Source organism: Microtus oregoni, unplaced genomic scaffold (assembly GCF_018167655.1).
Source record: "Microtus oregoni isolate MIOR12 unplaced genomic scaffold, Mior012 000004F_ref0000308, whole genome shotgun sequence".
In the NCBI taxonomy this organism is placed as follows: Eukaryota; Metazoa; Chordata; class Mammalia; order Rodentia; family Cricetidae; genus Microtus; species Microtus oregoni.
The window spans coordinates 11,281,264-11,301,773 of NW_024543063.1; the positions used below are offsets into that span (position 1 = coordinate 11,281,264).

A 20,510-nucleotide genomic window follows, 5' to 3' on the forward strand; every position below is an offset into this window, starting at 1 on the left:
GGTACACTCATCCATTGCTGGTGGGAATGCAAACTTGTACAACCACTTTGGAAAGCATTTGCGGTTTCTCAGGAAATTCAGGATCAACCTACCCCTGGACCAAGCAATACCACTCTTGGGAGTATACCCTGGAGATGCCCTAACATACAACAAAAGTATATGCTCTACTATGTTCATAGCAGCATTGTTTGTAATAGCCAGAACCTGGAAACAACCAAGATGACCTTCAATGGAAGAATGGATGAAGAAAGTATAGAATATATACATATTAGAGTACTACTCAGCAGTAAAAAACAAGGACTTCTTAAAATTTGCATACAAATGGACAGAAATAGAAAACACTATCCTGAGTGAGGTAAGCCAGACCCAAAAAGAGGAACATGGGATGTACTCACTCATATTAGGTTTCTAGCCATAAATAAAGGACATTGAGCCTATAATTCGTGATCCTAGAGAAGCTAAATAAGAAGGAGAACCCAAAGAAAAACATATAGGCATCTTCCTGAATATTAACCTTCATCAGGAGATGAAAGGAGACAGAGACAGAGACCCACATTGGAGCACTGGACTGAAATCTCAAGGTCCAAAACAGGAGCAGATGGAGAGAGAGCATGAACAAGGAACTCAGGACCGCGAGGGGTGCACTCACACACTGAGACAATGGGGATGTTCTATCAGGAACTCACCAAGGCCAGCTGGCCTGGGTCTGAAAAAGCATGGGATAAAACCGGATTCGCTGAACATAGCAGACAATGAGGACTACTGAGAACTGAAGAACAATGGCAATGGGTTTTGATCCTACTGCACGTACTGGCTTTGTGGAAGCCTAGGCAGTTTGGATGCTCACTTTACTAGACCTGGATGGAGGTGGGTGTTCCTTGGACTTCCCACAGGTCAGGGAACCCTGATTGCTCTTTGCGCTGACGAGGGAGGGGGCCTTGATTGGGGGAGGGGGAAGGAAATGGGAGGCAGTGGCGGGGAGGAGGCAGAAATCTTTAATAAATAAAAAAAAAAAGAAAAGCTGGCATGAAGCAAGCCAAGCTAAGGCCGGGCATTTATAATTAATAATAAGCCTCTGTGTTTCATTTATTCTTGAGCTGGGTGGCTGTTACCCAAAGGACCTAAGAATAAAGAGTAAAATGAGCAAGAAACCCAAAGGAGTATAAATAGTAATAAACAAAACAACCATCAACACCACCATTATTTGTACTCAAAGTTAATTTTGTGGCTCTGCATCAAATGAGCCAGTGTCCCAGGACAGCCTGAAGGAATTTTTCTCTTGTATTGAACCTGGTTCCAGAGGCCCTAGTCTGAGACTGAACCCATCCTGGATTGAGCTTTAATTCTTTGTGGTCATCTGTCCATGGCTCTCGAGTACCAGCAGCTCTAGTTTTCTCAAGTATAAATGAACAACCTAGTTACCAGGGCTCCCTGCTAAGGTTCTGTGATTACCAGATACTACTTTCTTCGTTAAAATCCTATATATGTATATTTAACATATGATAACATATTAATCATAATTTAGACAGGGATATCTGTAGTTGCTTTAAAAAAAAAAAGATTTAAAGATTCTGAGGAGCCAAGTGCAGCCTCCTAGTGAGCACCCAATGTCTCCAGCTGCATGATTTAGAGAGATCAGGCATGAAGAGCAAACTAGTGAAGAGGATCTGAAATTTCTTAATGTATCCAAAGCCTTCTGGCAAAGCATTGCCAAAATCCAAAAAAAATCTTCAAGCAAAGGTAGTAAAAAGGAACGGAACAGTTCTGGAACAACAAGGAAGTCAAAGGAAACCAAACGTCCTGAAATTCTGTCAGATGAATACAGTAGTGACGAAGATTTGAAGAAAAATAAGGAAGAGTCTTCAGAAGACGAAGAGAAAGAAAGTGAAGAGGAGCAACCACCAAATAGACAGCTATAGAAGAAATGGCAAAACCAAAAGCTGCTGCTGAAAGTAACAAGTCTGTAAAAAGTGCTGATGTTATGAAGGCAGACAGCAGCGCCACCAGAAGAATCAAAACAGTTCCAAAAAAGAATCTGAATCTGAAAATAGTTCTGATGATGAACCATTAATTAAAAAATTGAAAAACCACCTACACATGAAGAGTTAAAGGAAACAGTGAAGAAATTACTGGTTGATGCTAACTTGGAAGAAGTCACAATGAAGCAGTTTTGCAAAGAGGCACATGAAAACTATCGTGCTAGGATCTAACTGAGAGGAAAGATTTCAGTAAAACCACAGTAGAAGAGCAAATCTTCTTAAACTAGAGGACCAACGGCTGCTCTCAGATTTGAAGGTATGATTTATACCAGCGAAGAGAATGTGTTTTCTTTTTTAAGTCTATTGTTGGTACAACTCGCTGCTGACCCTTTGAGTGTTAAATATATTTGAGCTTGCTGTTTTAAATTGCATTTCCTTGCAATTTTCAGTTTCAGTCTTGCATGGCAGTAATTGTTTCTCGCTTTTATAGTTGTACATTTTGGATTTCTTTAGTGTAAGGTCATAGATTTCTGAACTGTTGTGGATTTTAGTGCACTTAATGTTAGCTTAAGACACTTTTAATCAAAGCAAAAGCTATTATAACCAGCATTTATTCGTGCAGAGACTATTGCAGTATTTAGTATATGAAATATTTGAATACACTTTCGGTCCGTGTGAATGTAGTGGCAGTTTGTTCATCATATTAGAGCACAGCCGTTCAGATGGCCGAGTTGGAACTTTTTCTGCATGCATATGTGTCAAGTTGTCAGCATGACAAAAGTGACAGATGTTAGTTTTGTATTTTTAAAAACCAGTTTGTTGTATATAACTTTTTAAATTTCTTTTGTGCAGATCAATTTTTAAGCTCATGTAGGTAGGTATCTTTACACTTGTAACTAAAGAATGCCAGTGTTCAGCCAGGCAGCATGACAGAGTGGTCAGTTCAGTGGTGGCAGCACTGGAGGGGACTGTCCAGTTCTGCTTTGCTCTCAAAGTGTCATCAATTTGTGGTATGTTAAGTGTCATAGAAATTTTATATTAAGGATAAACCAAAATCAACACATCAGGGTTTCAAAAAACTGGGAAAGGGTGAGCACACTTGGCTTATCTATAAGTCAATTGATAGTAACTAGTAACTAAACTTCTTTGACCATTATAATAATTATGATTAAAGTATCAGATGTAATGCCAGAAGATGGTATATGAACAGTGTATGGTAACTCCTATTAAAAGGGTCAGATTGTAATGCTGGCAATGTAGGTATCTTCGAAAGCATTTCTGAAAAACCATACATTAAATTTCTTTGATGTATTATAGAAATGAAATCTGTTTGATTTTTAAATTTTGGTCTATCTAGTAAAACAGTCTGCCCCTCAATTTAATTTTTTTCTTTTGACTGTCCTAATAACCTATTTCTGAATTATAAAAGTAAGCTGTTTTGACAAGCATGACAATTGATGTACCAACTGAGTGTTTAATTTCTGCATCATAAATCAGATATATTAATGTTGAGCATTAACAGGTATCTTCACATATTTGACTTTAGTATGCATAGAGTGAAATGGAACAAGTAACTAAATGGGGACTAAAAATTGGCCTTTACATTTTAATAATTTGTTTTTTTTATTATTTATTTTTTTTAAATCTTAATTACTTTATGATCAAACAATTTCAAACTCAGAGCAGACACTGGCATATATTACAGAAAAAGGGATCCTTACTAGTTACTGGTCATTGGTGCATTAAAAAACTTGAGTGCAAATTTTACCAAATGCATTTATCAAAAGAGGTTCTTTCCACTTCTGAAAACATTATTACATTAACACTGAGCACGTAATAAATTGCTGACCTCGATGTTTATAGCTATCAATCACTAAAAGCCTGACCTGCAACTAAAAGTTCAAACATTCAAAAATTCAAAGATCTATCCGTGGTTTAAATTTATCTAGACAAATACTGGAAGATAGATCAACAGCAAAAACAGGATTTATCTGAATAATAAAAATAATTTGGTTGTTTTTATGCTGGAAATATTTTACCAGTATGTACAACACTACCTATTCCTACATGGGTTGGAACAATACTATTTTAGCTGTTGGAGTATCACAGTATTAAGAATATCTGCTTCTTGTAGTGTCTGACTTTCATCTGTTAGCTCTTTACTCGGAAACGAAGTCACAAGAATAAAGTCTGTTGTTGCAAACTCAGGACGGGACCCGGTGGGTGCTGTTGAATCTCTGGATCAGACGACTTCCATCTGCCAACCTAATCTGAACTTTTGTGGTGGGCACAGAATCATCAATAAGAACAGCTGCATTAAGTATTGATTTGTCCTCTTCCTCTGGAGAAGAAGGAGTACTGACAATTTCAGGTGTAAGGCTTCCAAGTTTTTGTCCTTCTCCACTAAAAGCCTTGAAGCGCAATCTGGGTTTTATGTACTCTTGGTCTTGATGATCCTCCATATCCAGATTCACTTGGCTGCCATGGACCAGTCTCTGAAGCTCCAGGGGAGTCTCTCCTCTCTTAACAGATTCTAAAAACTGAGCATTTGTTGGGTCACTGTAAGGTCTCAATTCTCCATCATCTAAACTGAAACCATTGCTCCACAGCTTCAGTAAAATCTGAACATCTTGCAGCTGATTTTCTCCATAGATATACTCTGACCGCTTACAGAAGGAACTGCCCAATCTGTATCCTCCACCTGTAAACGACTTAGCTTTGTCGTCACTTGAAGATCTTGTGGTTTCACTTAGAGGGACAGCCCCATGCTCCCTTGCCTCTCTGAAAGGTCATTCACAATGTTCCCCGGTGGAGGCTGAGCTATATGTACTCCACCACATTCCTGTTCACCTGAATAAAGCCGTTGCGGCAGTGTCCGTGGGCTCTTAAAGACGGGAGCTGCAGATCTGGCAGGCCTGGAAGACTTGCATTTCACTTCCTCTTCGTACAGTCCTGCCAAGGCCAACTGTAGGTCCCACGCACTCGGGGGCCGGGGCCTCGAGGACCCCCTCTCCGGCTCCTCCGGCTCCGCGCGCCCTCCCTCCGCCATCTTCCACCAGCTCTCCGCGCCCGCCTGCCCCGGCTTAATAATTTGTTATAAATCTTGACAATCAAGAATAAATTGATATTTAAAAAAAGATTTAAACGTTTTATTTTGCACATGATTGTTTGCTTGTCTGTGCATCACATGCAGGCTTGGCGCCCTTGGAGATCAAAGGAGGACGCCAGCCCTGCAGAGAGAGTTTCAGTGCTGGGAACCAAACCTGAATTCTCTGCAGAAGCAGTAAGTGCTTTTAACTGCTGAGCCATCTCTGCAGCCCTTATGCTGTGGGACAATGGTCTGTACCCTGTCACTTGTATTACCGTTAATAAAATGCTGATTGACCAGTAGCCAGGCAGGAAGTAGAGACGGGACAATGAGAACATGAGAACTCTGGAAAGAGGGAAGTTTAAGTCCATCCCAGCCTCAGAGGAAGCAAGATATGACTGCCTTGCCAAAAATGGTACCAAGCCATATAGCTAACTCACACAGGAATTATGGGCTAAAATAAGTTATAAGAATTAGTTAATAAGAAGAGCCAATCAGTTTATAATTGATGTAGATCTCTGTGTGATTCTTTGGGACTGAATGACTGTAGCATGGGGCAGGACAGAGAAACCTCAGACTTATCATATCTGCTTGATATGTAAATAGCACAAATTATTGTTTGTAGACTTTCTAAGCTAATGACAAATGACAGTGTTATCAATAAACAAAAGAATTCTATTCTTATTATACTCTATAAACTATAGAGCCACTGCAGAAACTAAATTCACTATTTCAACTCTTTAGTATTAATAGGTCAATCTCATGGAGTAAAGAGAGTATCCTTTTACTAGTTTATTTATTTATTTATTTTTGCTATATTTCATTTTATCTCTCAGCAGGGCTTATCCAGATAAATCATTCTCTGGTGAGTTTGGATTTTTGATAAGACTAGAGAAGAAGAATCCAAAAAGTGGTGCCCTAGAGTTGCAGCATCAAGACTTACAGAGAATGCTTGGATTACAATTTGAGCCATTACAGTTCAATTTGGACATCTCATAGTCTAGAAGTTGCAATTCTAGCCAACTTCTGGTACAATCTAGTGTCCTGAGCATGTGATTTCACAGGCCCCCTTTCCCTCATTTGATTCTAAGTCATGAATATTGATCACTGTACCAAATAGTAGAATTATCTGGAATCCCCTGGTTGTGAACAAGAAATCAATTTAGTTGGAAATTCCCTAATAAGAAATTTTAGAAATACCCTGAATCTGCTTAAAAAGCTTGGCCTCCATCCATGCACATGGGTCTGCTTTCTAAATTACCAGAACAGTAAGTTAGTGAAACCCCATTTTGATGACTAAGGCAGATGCAATTCACTGTCAAGGGACCATCTGAAATCCCCTGGACTTTTTCTTCCTAAGACTTGACTTCCTACTCACCCCACCCCATTCTTACTCATCTTTTTGAATTCCCATTATCTCTTGTAATTTTTCTAGGGAAACTTGGAAAGTCTTATGTTGAAGAGCCTGAAGAGATAGTTCCGTTGGTAAGGTTCTTGACACACAAGCATGAAGAGATGAGTTGGATCTCTACAATCCATGGTGACTCACACATGCAATCCTAGAGCTAGAGAGATTCATTGGCTAGACAGTGTAGCTAAATTGGTGAGTTTTAACACCCCCCGCCCCCGCCACGAGAGACCCTCTATCAAAAAGCAAGGTGAATGTCTCTTTAAGAGTAGCACCTGATACTGACCTCTGGCCTCTACAAGTACACACACATGTAAATGCACACACACACACACACACACACACACACACACACAGACAGACCTTGAAAATCTTATGTTGAACAATTGCCATTGATCTGATACTTCCCACATTTCTATGAAAAATATTATTTTGCTTTTGAACCATAGACACAGAGAGTATTTGTAGTCTAAAACCTAAAACACATTTCTACTTTTAAAAGATACATGAAAGCCAGGCAGTGGTAACACATGCCTTTTATCCTGGTATTTAGGGAGGTAGAGGCATGCAGATCTCTATGAGTTTGAAGCCAGCCCGGTCTACAAGGCTGGGTCCAGGACAGGCTCCAAACCTACAGAGAAACCTTGTCTTGAAAAAATAAAAACTAAAAACCAAACAAAAGAAACCCACAAAAAAGCAAAAATAAACAAACAAAAAACAGGTGAACAACTAAAATGAAGGCACCTTTTCAAAGTGTGTTCTTTTGTAACCTTAAGACCAAGACACATTTTCATTTGACCTCAGGTTTTGTCCTAGTGTGTTTTCCCTGAGGAAGTACATGCCTCAAGTCTTCTGGATATAGGAAAGGAATCACCAAGGGGCACACTATAGAATCTTAATCTTCACTTTAACCCACAAACCTATGAACACCTGATTTTCGATAAAGGAGCTAAAAGTATACAATGGAAAAAAGAGAGCATCTTCAACAAATTGTGCTGGCAAAACTGGATGTCAATCTGTAGAAGAATGAAAATAGATCCGTATCTATCACCATGCACAAAACTCAAGTCCAAATGGATTAAAGACCTCAATATCAGTCCGAACAAAATGAACCTGATAGAAGAGAAATTGGGAAGTGCTCTACAACACATGGGCACAGGAGACCACTTCCTACGTATAACCCCAGCATCACAGACACTAAGGGCTTCATTGAATAAATGGGACCTCCTGAGACTGAGAAGCTTCTGTAAAGGAAAGGACACTGTCACTAAGACACAAAGGCAACCCACTGACTGGGAGAAGATCTTCACCAACCCCGCAACTGACAAAGGTCTGATCTCCAAAATATAGAAAGAACTCAATAAACTAGACTGTAATAGGCTAATCAACCCAATTATAAAATGGGGCACTGAGCTGAACAGAGAATTCTCAACAAAAGAAGTTCAAATGGCCAAAAGACTCTTAAGGTCATGCTCAACTTCCTTAGCGATCAGGGAAATGCAAATCAAGACAACTTTAAGATACCATCTTACACCTGTCAGAGTAGCTAAAATCTATAACACCAATGATAGCCTTTGCTGGAGAGGTTGTGGAGAAAGGGGTACACTCATCCATTGCTGATGGGAATGCAAACTTGTGCAACCACTTTGGAAAACAGTGTGGCGGTTTCTCAGGAAATTCGGGATCAACCTACCCCTGGACCAAGCAATACCACTCTTGGGAATATACCCAAGAGATGCCCTATCATACAACAAAAGTATATGCTCAACTATGTTCATAGCAGCATTGTTTGTGATAGCCAGAACCTGGAAACAACCTAGATGCCCTTCAATGGAAGAATGGATGAAGAAAGTATGGAATATCTACACATTAGAGTACTATGCTGCGGTAAAAAACAATGACTTCTCAAATTTTGCATGCAAATGGATGGAAATAGAAAACACTATCCTGAGTGAGGTAACCCAGACCCAAAAAGATGAATATGGGATGTACTCACTCATAATTGGTTTCTAGCCATAAACAAGGGTCACGGAGTCTACAATTGGTGATCCCAAAGAAGCTAAGTAAGAAGGTGAACCAAAGGAAAAGCATATAGTTGTCCTCTTGGCTATGGGAAGTAGACAAAATTGTCGGGGAGAAAATTGAGATCTTGGGGGTGGGGTGGGATGGGTGTAAGGGGAGATGGGGAGAGAAAAGGGAGAAGGGGAAAATGGGGGAACTTGGGGAAAAAGGAGGATTGGGATAAAGGAAGGTTGGATAGGGGAGCACGGAAGCACAATTCTTAGTTAAGGGAGCCACCTTAGGGTTGGCAAGAGACTTGAACCTAGAGTGGCTCCCAGATGCCCAAGCCGAGGTCCCCAGTTAGTTCCTTGGGCAGCTGAGGATAGGGAACCTGAAATGACCATATCCTAGAGCAATACTGACGAATATCTTGCATATCATCATATAACCTTCATCTGGTGATGGATGGAGACAGAGACCCACACTGGAGCACTGGACTGAGCCCCCAAGGTCCCAATGAGGAGAAGAAGGAGGGAGAACATGAGCAAAGAAGTCGGGACCGCGAGGGGAGCACCCACCCACTGAGACAGTGGAGCTGATCTATTGGGAGCTCACCAAGGCCAGCTGGTCTGTGACTGAAAAAGCATGGGATAAAACTGGACTCTCTGAGCATGGCGAACAATGAGGGCTGATGAGAACCCAAGGACAATGGCACGGGGTTTTGAACCTACGTAATGTGCTGGCTTTGTGGGAGCCTAGCCAGTTTGGATGTTCACCTTCCTAGAAATGGACGGAGGGGGGAGGACCTAGGACTTACCACAGGGCAGGGAACCCTGGCTGCTCTTTGGGCTGGAGAGGGAGGGGGAGAGGAGTGGGGGGAGGGGGAGAAGGGTGGGAGGAGGGGGAGAAGGGTGGAAGGAGGGGGAGGGAAATGGGAGGCTGGGAGGAGGAGGAAATTTGTTTTTTTTCTTTTTCTCAATAAAAAAAATAAATAAATAAATTAAAAAAAAAGAAAAAAATCTTAATCTTCAAACAACCCAGATAGGACTGAGATAATCAAGCCTTTCTAGTCCCCCCCTCCGTGTGTGTTTCTGTGTTTGTGTGTGAGAGAGAGTCCTGTGCAGCCTAGAATGACCATGAGCCTCTGATACTCCTGGCTCCACCCCCAGAGTGCTGGCTTACAGGTTCATGACATCACACCCAGAAACCTTCCTATCCCACAGTTTAAGACAGAAACTACTCAGTACCCAGGATGACAGTCTAATACTCCATTAGACTTTGGAGAATACATAGACACACATCATTTGTGACTGTTTTTTTTCCCTAGGAGAAAAGGATGTCTATGTCTGTTCTAGTTGTTCTTTTAAGGATGTTATAAAGAAAGAAGTACACATTATTTATAAACTCTTTTGAAAAATCGCTCCAAAAGCCATGACTTGATGAAGAATTTTTCAGGAACAGTACTTTGGGTTTCAGAATGTTTTGTCTTGAGCCTCTATTTCTGTCTACTTAACCACATGGCTGAATGACTTGCTTTTGGACTCTTGTCTAAGTTTCTGCTTAGAGGAAGTATGATCTTCCAATAAAGGAGCAGGAAGCCTTTTTGTTTCTATAGAAATCATTGGATGAGTCTACCACTTAGTAAACATGATAATTAGTTTACAAAACAAACTCATTGAGGCCAGAGGGATGGCTCAGTGGTTAAAGTGCTTGTTGTACAAGCATGAGGACCTGAAGCCAAGATGTGCAGTCAGACACTGTAGAATGGACTGTAATCCTAGGGTCCATACAGCAGGACAGGTAGTCAAGACAGAATCCGTGGAAGACTGTGGTCCAGCTAGCCTGGCATACATGTCAATGAACAAGAGGTTAGGTCTCAAACAAAGTGGAAGGTGAGGAAGAGCACCTGGGATTGTCTTCTGACCTCCATGAACATGCACACCAGTACTTGTACACATGAACTTATGCCCAAGTGTGCATTCGCACACATATGCACACACACACACATACACATGCCTGTTTCTATTGTGTTAAAAATGGATGATTCTATCCACTAATAGGATAAGTGTATGCCATGATTTCCCTGCATTTTCCAAAAGAATCAAGTGAAATTCAATGGACAGAACAGGTTTCAGGGATCCATCACACAGAACAGACACAGAACAACACCCATCATAAAATAGTACCTTGAGAGCAGATGCCTACAGCCTGTCTTGCTCTCTGGGCGTACTTACTTGACTGGCAGGTGACTGAGGTGGATTCCTCTGAGCAGCTGTTTTCATCATCAGAATTATCTCCGGTAAGGTCTGCACGAAGGAAAGAAAGAAAACTGCCTTAAGCATTTTAGTGGAGTTGAACTCTTTTGGACTGCCAGTTCCCAAATAATAATACAGAGACTTCATATTAATTATGAAATCTTGTCCTTATCTTAAGCTTGTTCCCAAATAGCTTTTAAAACTTTAACCTGTTTAATCTATGTTTTGCCACATGGCTCATTGCCTTTCCTCAGTACAGTACTTCCCCCTTCCTCTGTACTTGACTGGAAAATCCCCACCTCTGAGATTCTTCCACTGAGTTTCCATCTCAGCCCAGAAGAGCTGCCTGTTGTCTCCAGCCTATTTATTGGCCATTCAGCTCTTTATTAAACCAATCCGAAGGTGCTTTACACAGGTGAGGAAAAACAGTGACACATCTTCACTCAGTGTGATCAAATATCCCGCAACACCTTAGGGGTGACAGCAGGCACACACGGTAGGGAACACCTGAGTGTGAACACTAAGAAGACCTGAATAGTTAACTCCAGGCTGTACACCTTTCCTTTAAGGCTGTGAACCAACAACTGACCATAGAGGTGGTCCCTCCTAGGAACTGACAAGCATCTTGTCTGTACCCTCATTCTGGTTCTCACTTCCCCACACCCTCACCTACCTCTTTTTCACTCCTACTTTGCTCCTTAGCTTTCTTCTTGGCTCTGTTCATCCTCCTGTTCTTCATCTGTGCCCAGCGATGAACCTCTTGGTCCTTGGTATGCTTCCCTGCCCATTTATTCTCACACGTATTTTGGTTCCCTGATATTTTTTCTCTCTTCTTAACTCCTACCAACCCTCCCTCCACCTGCCTTCTCTTAATTTAGAAAAGAAAGCCTGGCCTCACCATTTATTAGCCTCCATTTCTCATTTCTGCCTTTAATTTTCCCCAGCTCCTTCTGCTAAGGTGGAGGTTGGCTTTGGTGGGCCTCTTTCCCTTCCTGCCTCCACTTGGCTACTTGTCCTGTCCCCAAAGGACCATGATGACTTGTTTAAGCCTCTTGCCTGGGAACCTGTAGCAATTCTGTCAGTCCTCCTTACCTATTACCTCAGAGGCCTGATTGTGGTCGGTCCTTGTGTGGGTCTGATGTTCACTGCTCAAGAAAACTGAAGAATTTTCTTGCTTTATATTTACCGGATTCACAGAACAATGGTAAATTTTGATTCCATGTCTGGGTATCTCTGCTCCTGGTCCAAATTACAATGCATAAGTTATTTTCAGGAACTGAGGAGTCAGTTCAGGCTGCAAAGTGATTGCTGTGCAAGCATGATCCACGTAAAAATCACACTAACGTGGCATCCATTTGCAATCCCAGCACACAGGAGATAGAGACAGGTGGGTCCCGGGGCATCACTGGCCAGACAGGCAGTCTAGACTAGTCAGCCAAGTCCAGCTACAAAGCACAACACAACCAGAGGCTGATCCCTGGCCTCAGCACACATATGCACACAAGCACATGCAGACCAGTACATGTGTATACACACAAACATGCACATATACACTCAAAGAATTTTCATTTAACTCCCTAGAAGATCATTTTGAATACATGATTAACCCTCTCCCCGCAATCTCCCTCCCACTATGTTCTTCCCTTCCCTTCTATCCACTGACTCCTTGGATAGATAGTTGGTTTGATATTTTAAAGATTAAAAACTAACCAGGCAGGGCTACACACACCTGCAAACCCTGCACTTTGAATGCTAAGACTGGAGGAATGTTAAGTTCAAGGGCAACCTGGGCTACATAGCAAGACCCCCTTTCAAAAAAATAAATAAAGACAAAATTAAAGTTTTAACTGCAGATTAATATTTATATATAAAAGTGGTATTTAAATGATTGCAAAGAGAAACTATCACTTGGATTAGAAAAGCAGATGACCGACATCCCAGAGGCCTCTAGGTGACACATTCCACTGTCCCTACAGTAAATCTCAAAGTTAACTATCATCTCCAGTTTCAAAGCCTAAATTAATTTTGATGCCTATATAACCAATATAAAAGAAATTATAACCATTTTAACATCTCTGTTCTCAAAGAAGTCAAACACTCCCAGATTGATATATGTACATGTGTGTATATATAAGTTACATATGGGTATTAATATGTTTGTGAGATTCTTCTGTATTATTATTTTTGTTATTATAAAAATATGCTGACTTACCATGCTTTAATTATTTGTTTTTTAAGATAAACACTGCTGGGAGAATTCGTTCTTATTTGTGTTTTGAGTAATTTGTTTTGAGACAGGGTTGCATTGTAGCCAAGGCTTGCCTCAAATTACTTAGCCAAGGATGACCTAGAACTCCTGATCTATTCCTCTCCCTCCTCCTGAGTGCATGTATTACACTCAGCCTTTCATGTGTCTTCTGATGACCACACATTTCTCCTCTCCTCTGCTGAGGAATGTCATTGTTGAACTCTGGGATACGCATTTTCAAACTTCAGAGATTACATCCAACTGTTGCCACAAATCGCACAGTTTCCAGAACCAGCAGAAGCTGCAGAGACAGGGCATAGCAAATGCAGGAGCCTACAGAGAGTAGGTGTGGTGGGATGTGGTGCTAAGGTAAGAGACAAGTGATGGGGACAGGAGTGTGGATGCCAACCTCCATTGTCACTCTGACAGTGCTGAGTGCTGAGAGCTGCAGAAGGCACTGGGCTCTAAAAGCCTCAGGAACTGGTTTTCATCTATTTTATGTTTGCTTTATGTAGGGGAGTGCTTTCTCTGTGTGGTGGTTTGTGCATGCAGTTTCTGAGGGGGTCAGAAAAGGGTGTCAGATTCCCCGGAACTGGAGTTAGAGATGGTTGTGGTTGCTAGGAACCAATTCTGGGTCCTCTGCCAGAGCAGCCAGTCATCATAATGTAAGCCATGTCTCCATTCCAATTCATTCTTGGAAGATTTTTCTTTGGCAGAAGAAAAGAAATTTGGAGGGAACAGCATGAGAAGGGCAAAGTCAGACAAAAGTCTGTTCTTCTAGTTTAAATGAGTATGATGGGGTCCAACGTAGGGTGACTAGGCTTGAGCATGCACACACAGGCAGGCTAGAGAAGGATGAAAATTGTAATTAAAACAGGACCAAATGAGGTTAGAGAAGCCGTGGGGCGTGGGAGGTGGTCTGTTATATTATTGAACAGAAGATACCAAAACAGTCTTCACATAGAGACGTCTGTTGGGTCTTTGGAATGTTTCTAGGCACTTGGGAAAATGAGCCAAGAGGGGAAGCCTGGGCCAGAGATGTGTGTTTAGGAAGTAGCAGATCTTTTTTTTTTAATTTATTTATTTATTAAGGATTTCTGCATCCTCCCTGCCACCACCTCCCATTTCCCTCCCCTTCCCCTGATCAAGTCCCCCTCTCTCATCTGCTCCTAGAGCAATCAGGGTTCCCTGACCTGTGGGAAGCCCAAGGACCACCCACCTCTATCCAGGTCTAGTAAGGTGAGCATCCAAACTGCCTAGGCTCCCCCAAAGCCAGTACATGCAGTAGGATCAAAAACCCACTGCGATTGTTCTTGAGTTCTCAGTATTCCTCATTGTCCACTATGTTCAGCTAGTCCAGATTTATCCCATGCTTTTCAGACCCAGGCCAGCTGGCCTTGGTGAGTTCCTGATAGAACATCCCCATTGTCTCAGTGTGTGGGTGCACCCCTCGCGGTCCTGAGTTCCTTGCTCGTTCTCCCTCTCCTTCTGCTCCTGATTTGGACCTTGAGATTTCTGTCCGGTGCTCCAATGTGGGTCTCTGTCTTTGTCTCCTTTCATCGCCTGATGAAGGTTAATATTCAGGAGGATGCCTATGTGTTTGTCTTTGGATTCACCTTCTTATTTAGCTTCTCTAGGATCACAAATTATAAGCTCAATGTCCTTTATTTATGGCTAGAAACCAAATATGAGTGAGTGCATCCCATGTTCCTCTTTTTGGGTCTGGCTTACCTCACTCAGGATAGTATTTTCTATTTCCATCCATTTGTATGCAAAATTCAAGAAGTCCTTGTTTTTTACTGCTGAGTAATACTCTAATATGTATATATTCCATACTTTCTTCATCCATTCTTCTATTGAAGGGCATCTAGGTTGTTTCCAGGTTCTGGCTATTACAAACAATGCTGCTATGAACATAGTTGAGCATGTACTTTTGTTGTATGATAGGGCCTCTCTTGGGTATAGTCCCAAGAGTGGTATTGCTGGGTCCAAGGGTAGGTTGATCCTGAATTTCCTGAGAAACCGCCACACTGCTTTCCAGAGTGCTTGCACAAGTTTGCATTCCCATCAGCAATGGGTGAGTATACCCCTTTCTCCACAACCTCTCCAGCAAAGGCTATCATTGGTGTTTTTGATTTTAGCCATTCTGACAGGTGTAAGATGGTATCTTAAAGTTGTCTTGATTTGCATTTCCCTGATCTCTAAGGAAGTTGAGCATGACCTTAAGTGTCTTTTGGCCATTTGAACTTCTTCTGTTGAGAATTCTCTGTTCAGCTCAGTGCCCCATTTTATAATTGGGTTGATTAGCCTTTTATGGTCTAGTTTCTTGAGTTCTTTATATATTTTGGAGATCAGACCTTTGTCAGTTGCGGAGTTGGTGAAGATCTTCTCCCAATCAGTGGGTTGCCTTTTTGTTTTAGTGACAGTGTCCTTTGCTTTATAGATGCTTCTCAGTTTCAGGAGGTCCCATTTATTCAATGTTGCCCTTAATGTCTGTGCTGCTGGGGTACGTAGGAAGTGATCTGGAGAGATGGCTCAGTGGTTAAGAGCATTGCCTGCTCTTCCAAAGGTTCTGAGTTCAATTCCCAGCAACCACATGGTGGCTCACAACCATCTGTAAAGAGGTCTGGCGCCCTGTTCTGGCCTTCAGGCATATACACAGACAGAATATTATATACATCGTAGCAGATCTTTTATAGTGAAACTCAAGATAAAATAGGCCCTGGTGATCTGAGGGGATTACAGGGTCATTTCACCGAGGGGATGTCTTACCCTGATCAGCAGAAGTGACATGCTGGTTTCCCCACTTCTCACAGTAATTCTGACAATTCTCGTCTATCATGCTCTCTGTGTTTTGCCTAGTTCCCACTATTTGTTTACTTTCCTATGTTTCATACTTTTCTCCCTCTATCTCTTTTCATTGATTGATTGATTGATTATGTATTTTCACTTAGCACATGTGAACCACAGCATGTGGGGCAGTCAGAGAACACCTGTGGGAGTGGCTTCTGTCCTGTCACCAAACAGGAGGTCAAACTGGGGTCAGCCGCATTGAGGGAGACCTCATAGCCCCCTCTGTACTTGAAAAGTCACTTTATTTCAGGGCCAGGACCAAAAGGAGGCAAAGGTGTACTCTGAGCATAAGACTAAGGAGGTGAAGAGAAGAGAGCTTCCTGACATTAGGAAGTCGCCTTGCCACATCTGGTGTCTGCCCTGTTGTCCCCTTCTGGATGTCTCTGGTCATCCTTCCATGTCTGTTTTTCCCTAAGCATCAACGAAGGTCTTTCATCAGCACTGCCCAGTCTTTATCTGCAGGGCTCTCCCCTGGACCTCCTTCCTTGAACGCTGATAGGAAATGCCCTACAGGATCTCTGTTCCATTGAACTTCTAAGAAGAAAGGTACAAGTCATCCCCTCCCTCAGTCAGCATGGGGAGGTTTGGGCTGCATGCTGTTCTAAACCCTGCCTGCATGTCCGGCATTGCTACTTATTGTTCTCTAGTTGGTGCCTCCCTTTTCTCTCTCCTTGCTTTTTTCTACCCAGGGGCACCCCTCTATTTAAGAGAACAACAACAATCTCCCCCCTCACAGGTGTTAAAATCATCAAGAGACTGTGCCTGGGTGGAGGTGAATAATGTGGGCAAAAACAAAAATGCGTGCTTATTATTCTAGAAAAGCAAAGAATACATTTAAAAATATATTTTTAATACAGGAAAGAGCTGATTTGAAAGCAATCCTGTAATTATTCCCCAACCCAGCCCTCCCCAACATCAGACTGAACATCTGTATGCATGAAAATACCTTCTTAATGCCTAAGGGAACCACCTAGATGGTACAAGAAAATAAGAAAAGGTACATTGAGCTTGGCCACTTTAAGTAATCCCTAACATCTTCAGTACAGTACACACAGAGAGAAAACTTCCAATTGAGGGAGGACAGAGAAGCCAAGAACCAGGTTTGACCTTCGATCTCAATGCTGGTGCTGCCCCAGAGAACTCAACACTAAGCAGGCCCCTATGAGGCCAAAGACAGTAACTGTGAGATGAGTCTCCAAGTCTGCTATAGACTGTAGTCCTAGGATCTTGACCAATGACTCACCTCAAAAACTAGGCCTATTTCCTTTGTAAAGGAACAGGGAATGAAAACTTTGAAGATATAACAGAAAACTTTCCAAATTTATGGCAAGGTGTAAATGTCCAGACAGAAGGCAGAGGTTTCCAGTCTGACTTAAGACAAGCCACAACAAATGAGGTTAAATTCATAATTAAAACTCAACTATTTTTGTTAAAAAGGACCAGGATCAGATATCTTCCTAATCTGAAAGTCAAAAATTATATTCAGTTTTAACTCAAAGCCATTTGAAAAGAACTCATAGCAAACATCAGTACTCAAAGGCGAAAAGCTCTCTCTTTACCAAAGGATGCCCAACCTCAATGCTTCTATTCAATAGGACTGTGGATGACCATAGGAACACAGGTGTCAAGCACCATGGTAAGAGAACAAGAAATTTCAAAGAGATGTCACCTCACACCAGTTAGAATGGCCACCACCAAAAAGACAAGCAAGAGGAAGTGTTGGTGATGAGGAGAAATGGAGCCCTGCATGTATGAGCGAGTGGAGGCATACACAGCTCCAGGTTACTCTTCTCTACCCCTGGATTCTGGGTTTATGGTTCAGTGTACAGAATTGATTTAATTACATTTACTTTGTTGATCAACTTGCATTTCCCAGTTTTTAACAAATACTAGGCGGACTCTAAAACAGAACCCTGTTTTCGTCGCGACTTGGCAACAGCACCACCTGCTGGATAATAGGTAATATGGCAGTTATCGTTTCCAACGCTAATTTTACTGTTCTGGTTACCAATAGAATGGGTTATATCATGCAAGGTTCATATAACTATGGGGATAACTTAATTTACTGGTCACTAGGTTTCAGTATTCTTTTCCATATTCTATCATTTAGGAAGAATATGGCACTCCTAAGAACCATACAATCTTTACTAGAAACTCATGCAGGTCAGGAGATTCAGGATTCAAAAGAGACAATAATAAAAAGACTTGAAATGATTGAAGAAATGATTGGAGCTGGTGAACAGAGTAATAAGGCACAAGGACAGGATACAATGCCAACACCAGCTATTAGAACTGGCTTACCCAAGGTTTTAGCAGCATACCCTATACTTAATTCTGACAAAGCGTCAACTTCTAAAGGCTCAAAGGGAGTCAGAGAAGCTAGATGGACGCCAATAGCAATGAATGATCTAAAAGAAATTAAGCAAGTTATTGTTAATTTTGGCTTGCACTCTGCATATGTAAAGGAAATATAAGGACTTGGGCTTCTAATGCTAGAGTTACCCCCCATGATTTCCATCAGTTAGTGTCTGTAGTTTTAGATAATGGACCTTCCTTGATGTTTGGAATTTATTTCAGAGAAGAATCCAAACATATGGAACAACAAGGAAGAGCAAAAGGTGTCGAGGTTTCCAAAGATCAAATTGTTGGTGCATGAGAATATGCTGATCCACAGATCCAAGCTCTTTATTACAATGAAGTATTGTGTCTATGTCACCAAGCAGCTTTAAATGCTTGGAATAGGATACAAGATCCAGCAAAAAGGGTTGAATCATATACCAGAATTAGGCAGGGACAGAGAGAACCCTTTATTGACTTTTTGCAAAGATTAATTAAGGCTCTGGACATAGGGGTAACAGACCCAGAAGCTAGACAAATACTTCTTGAATCTCTAGCTTTTGAGAATGCAAACATAGAATGCAAAAAGATAATTGGGCCTTTAAAGTCTAGATCAGCACCTATGGTTGAATGGATTCAGCATATGATGAATGTTGAGACATTTAGCTATAATGATGAATCTTAGGTAAGAGAAGCGATTTCCAAAGCAATGAGGAGACATCAAACTGCCAGGTATTTTAATTGTGGTAAATTAGGACATTTGCAAAGGGATTGCAGGCAAAGAATTTCTAGGAATAATATCTCTTCTGGGAATGACAAAAATAGGAGACCTCAGCCTTCAGGTATATGTAGGCGATGCGGTAAAGGCCAGCATTGGTCCAACAAACGCAGGTCAACAACAGACAAACAAGGCAACCCGATACCATCGGGAAATTCCTTGAGGGGCCTTTTGCAGGCCCTCAAGCCAACAGTGGCCCAGTAATTCCCAGTCACAGTGGAGAACGTGCCTCACCAAGAAAATTAAAAGCTCCAATTTCTGCTGAAAAAAGTAATACTGGTCTAAATGATGAATTACGCATGGAGGATGAGTCAAAAAACCCAGTAGGACAGAGTAAACGTATATTTTGGCAGACTTCTATTAACTATCAAAGACCAAAGCTAAGAGTCTGAATAAATGGCACTTTTATTGAATGCTTATTAAACACAGGTGTGGATGTAAGTATCATTACTCCAGAATCTTGGCATCCAAATTGGCCTCTTCAAGAGGTAGATGTTCAGTTTCTGGGAATTGGAACCCTATCTTGTGTAAAACAAAGCACAAGATGGGTTGAATGCATAAGACCCAAATGGCAAATAGGCCATATATAGCCAATCGCAATAAATTTATGGGGCCGTGACATGCTACAGCAATGGAATAGCCAGATTAATATTCCTGTAGTTTCAAGAACTCATAATTCTGGGAAAGATATGATGAGGTATTATGGGAAAAGGTCACCAGCCATTCAGGCTGTACAGGAACATACAGCAAATACCAAACCTTTAGAGGTAGCAACAGCCCTATCTTTAAAATGGCTAACTGAGAAGCCAATAGGGATCAAACAGTGGCCTCTAGCTGAAGATAAATTACAGGCATTGGAACAGCTGGTGCAAGAGCAACTAGATGCTCACCATATTGAAGAATAAACCAGCCCTTGGAATTCTCCTGTGTTTGTTGTAAAAAAGATATCTGGGAAATGGAGAATGGTGACAGATTTAAGAGCTGTCAACAAGGTAATTCAACCTATGGGCCCACTACAATCTGGAATTCCTTTGCCTTCTCTGTTACCAAAAGGATGGCCTCTTATAGTTATTGATTTGAAAGATTGTTTTTTCACTATACCGTTACAAGAAAAGGATAGAGAAAAATTTGCCTTCACAGTGCCTACTTATAATAATTCTCAGCCTAATAGGAGATATCAATGGACTGTCCTCCCACAGGGTATGCTCAATAGTCCTACATGGTGCCAATATTTTGTAAGTAAGCAATTGGAAATAATTCGTAAACAATTCCCCTAGTCCATAATTTATCATTACATGGATGACATCTTGTTATCTGATTCAAATAAAGATACTTTAGAAAGGATGTTTGAAGAAGTAAAGAAAGTCTTGCCTAGGTGGGGATTACAAATTGCCCCTGAAAAGATTCAAAGCGGAATTTCTATTAATTACCTAGGTTACAGAATAGGGTTAGAGAAAATTAAAATGCAAAAGGCACAAATTAGGAGAGACAACATTCTGGCCAGACCTCCACAAAATACTCAGAGACTATTTGCAATTTTAAGAGACATTGATCCTGAAATTT

At 41.4% G+C, this 20,510-nt stretch overlaps 1 protein-coding gene and 2 pseudogenes across 1 annotated transcript in view; 1 reads left to right on the forward strand and 2 right to left on the reverse strand.

Moving 5' to 3' along the window:
* LOC121447140 (nuclear body protein SP140-like protein) overlaps nucleotides 1-20,510 on the reverse strand; it is a 93,515-nt gene that overhangs the window by 49,686 nt on the left and 23,319 nt on the right. The window contains exons 7-8 of the mRNA XM_041650221.1: nucleotides 11,824-11,970; nucleotides 10,711-10,782 (exon numbers count right to left, since the gene is read on the reverse strand). Coding sequence (XP_041506155.1) covers nucleotides 10,711-10,782; nucleotides 11,824-11,970 — 219 coding nt within the window. The remainder of the gene's footprint in view (nucleotides 1-10,710; nucleotides 10,783-11,823; nucleotides 11,971-20,510) is intronic.
* LOC121446882 lies at nucleotides 1,140-2,266 on the forward strand (annotated as a pseudogene).
* LOC121447141 lies at nucleotides 4,063-5,028 on the reverse strand (annotated as a pseudogene).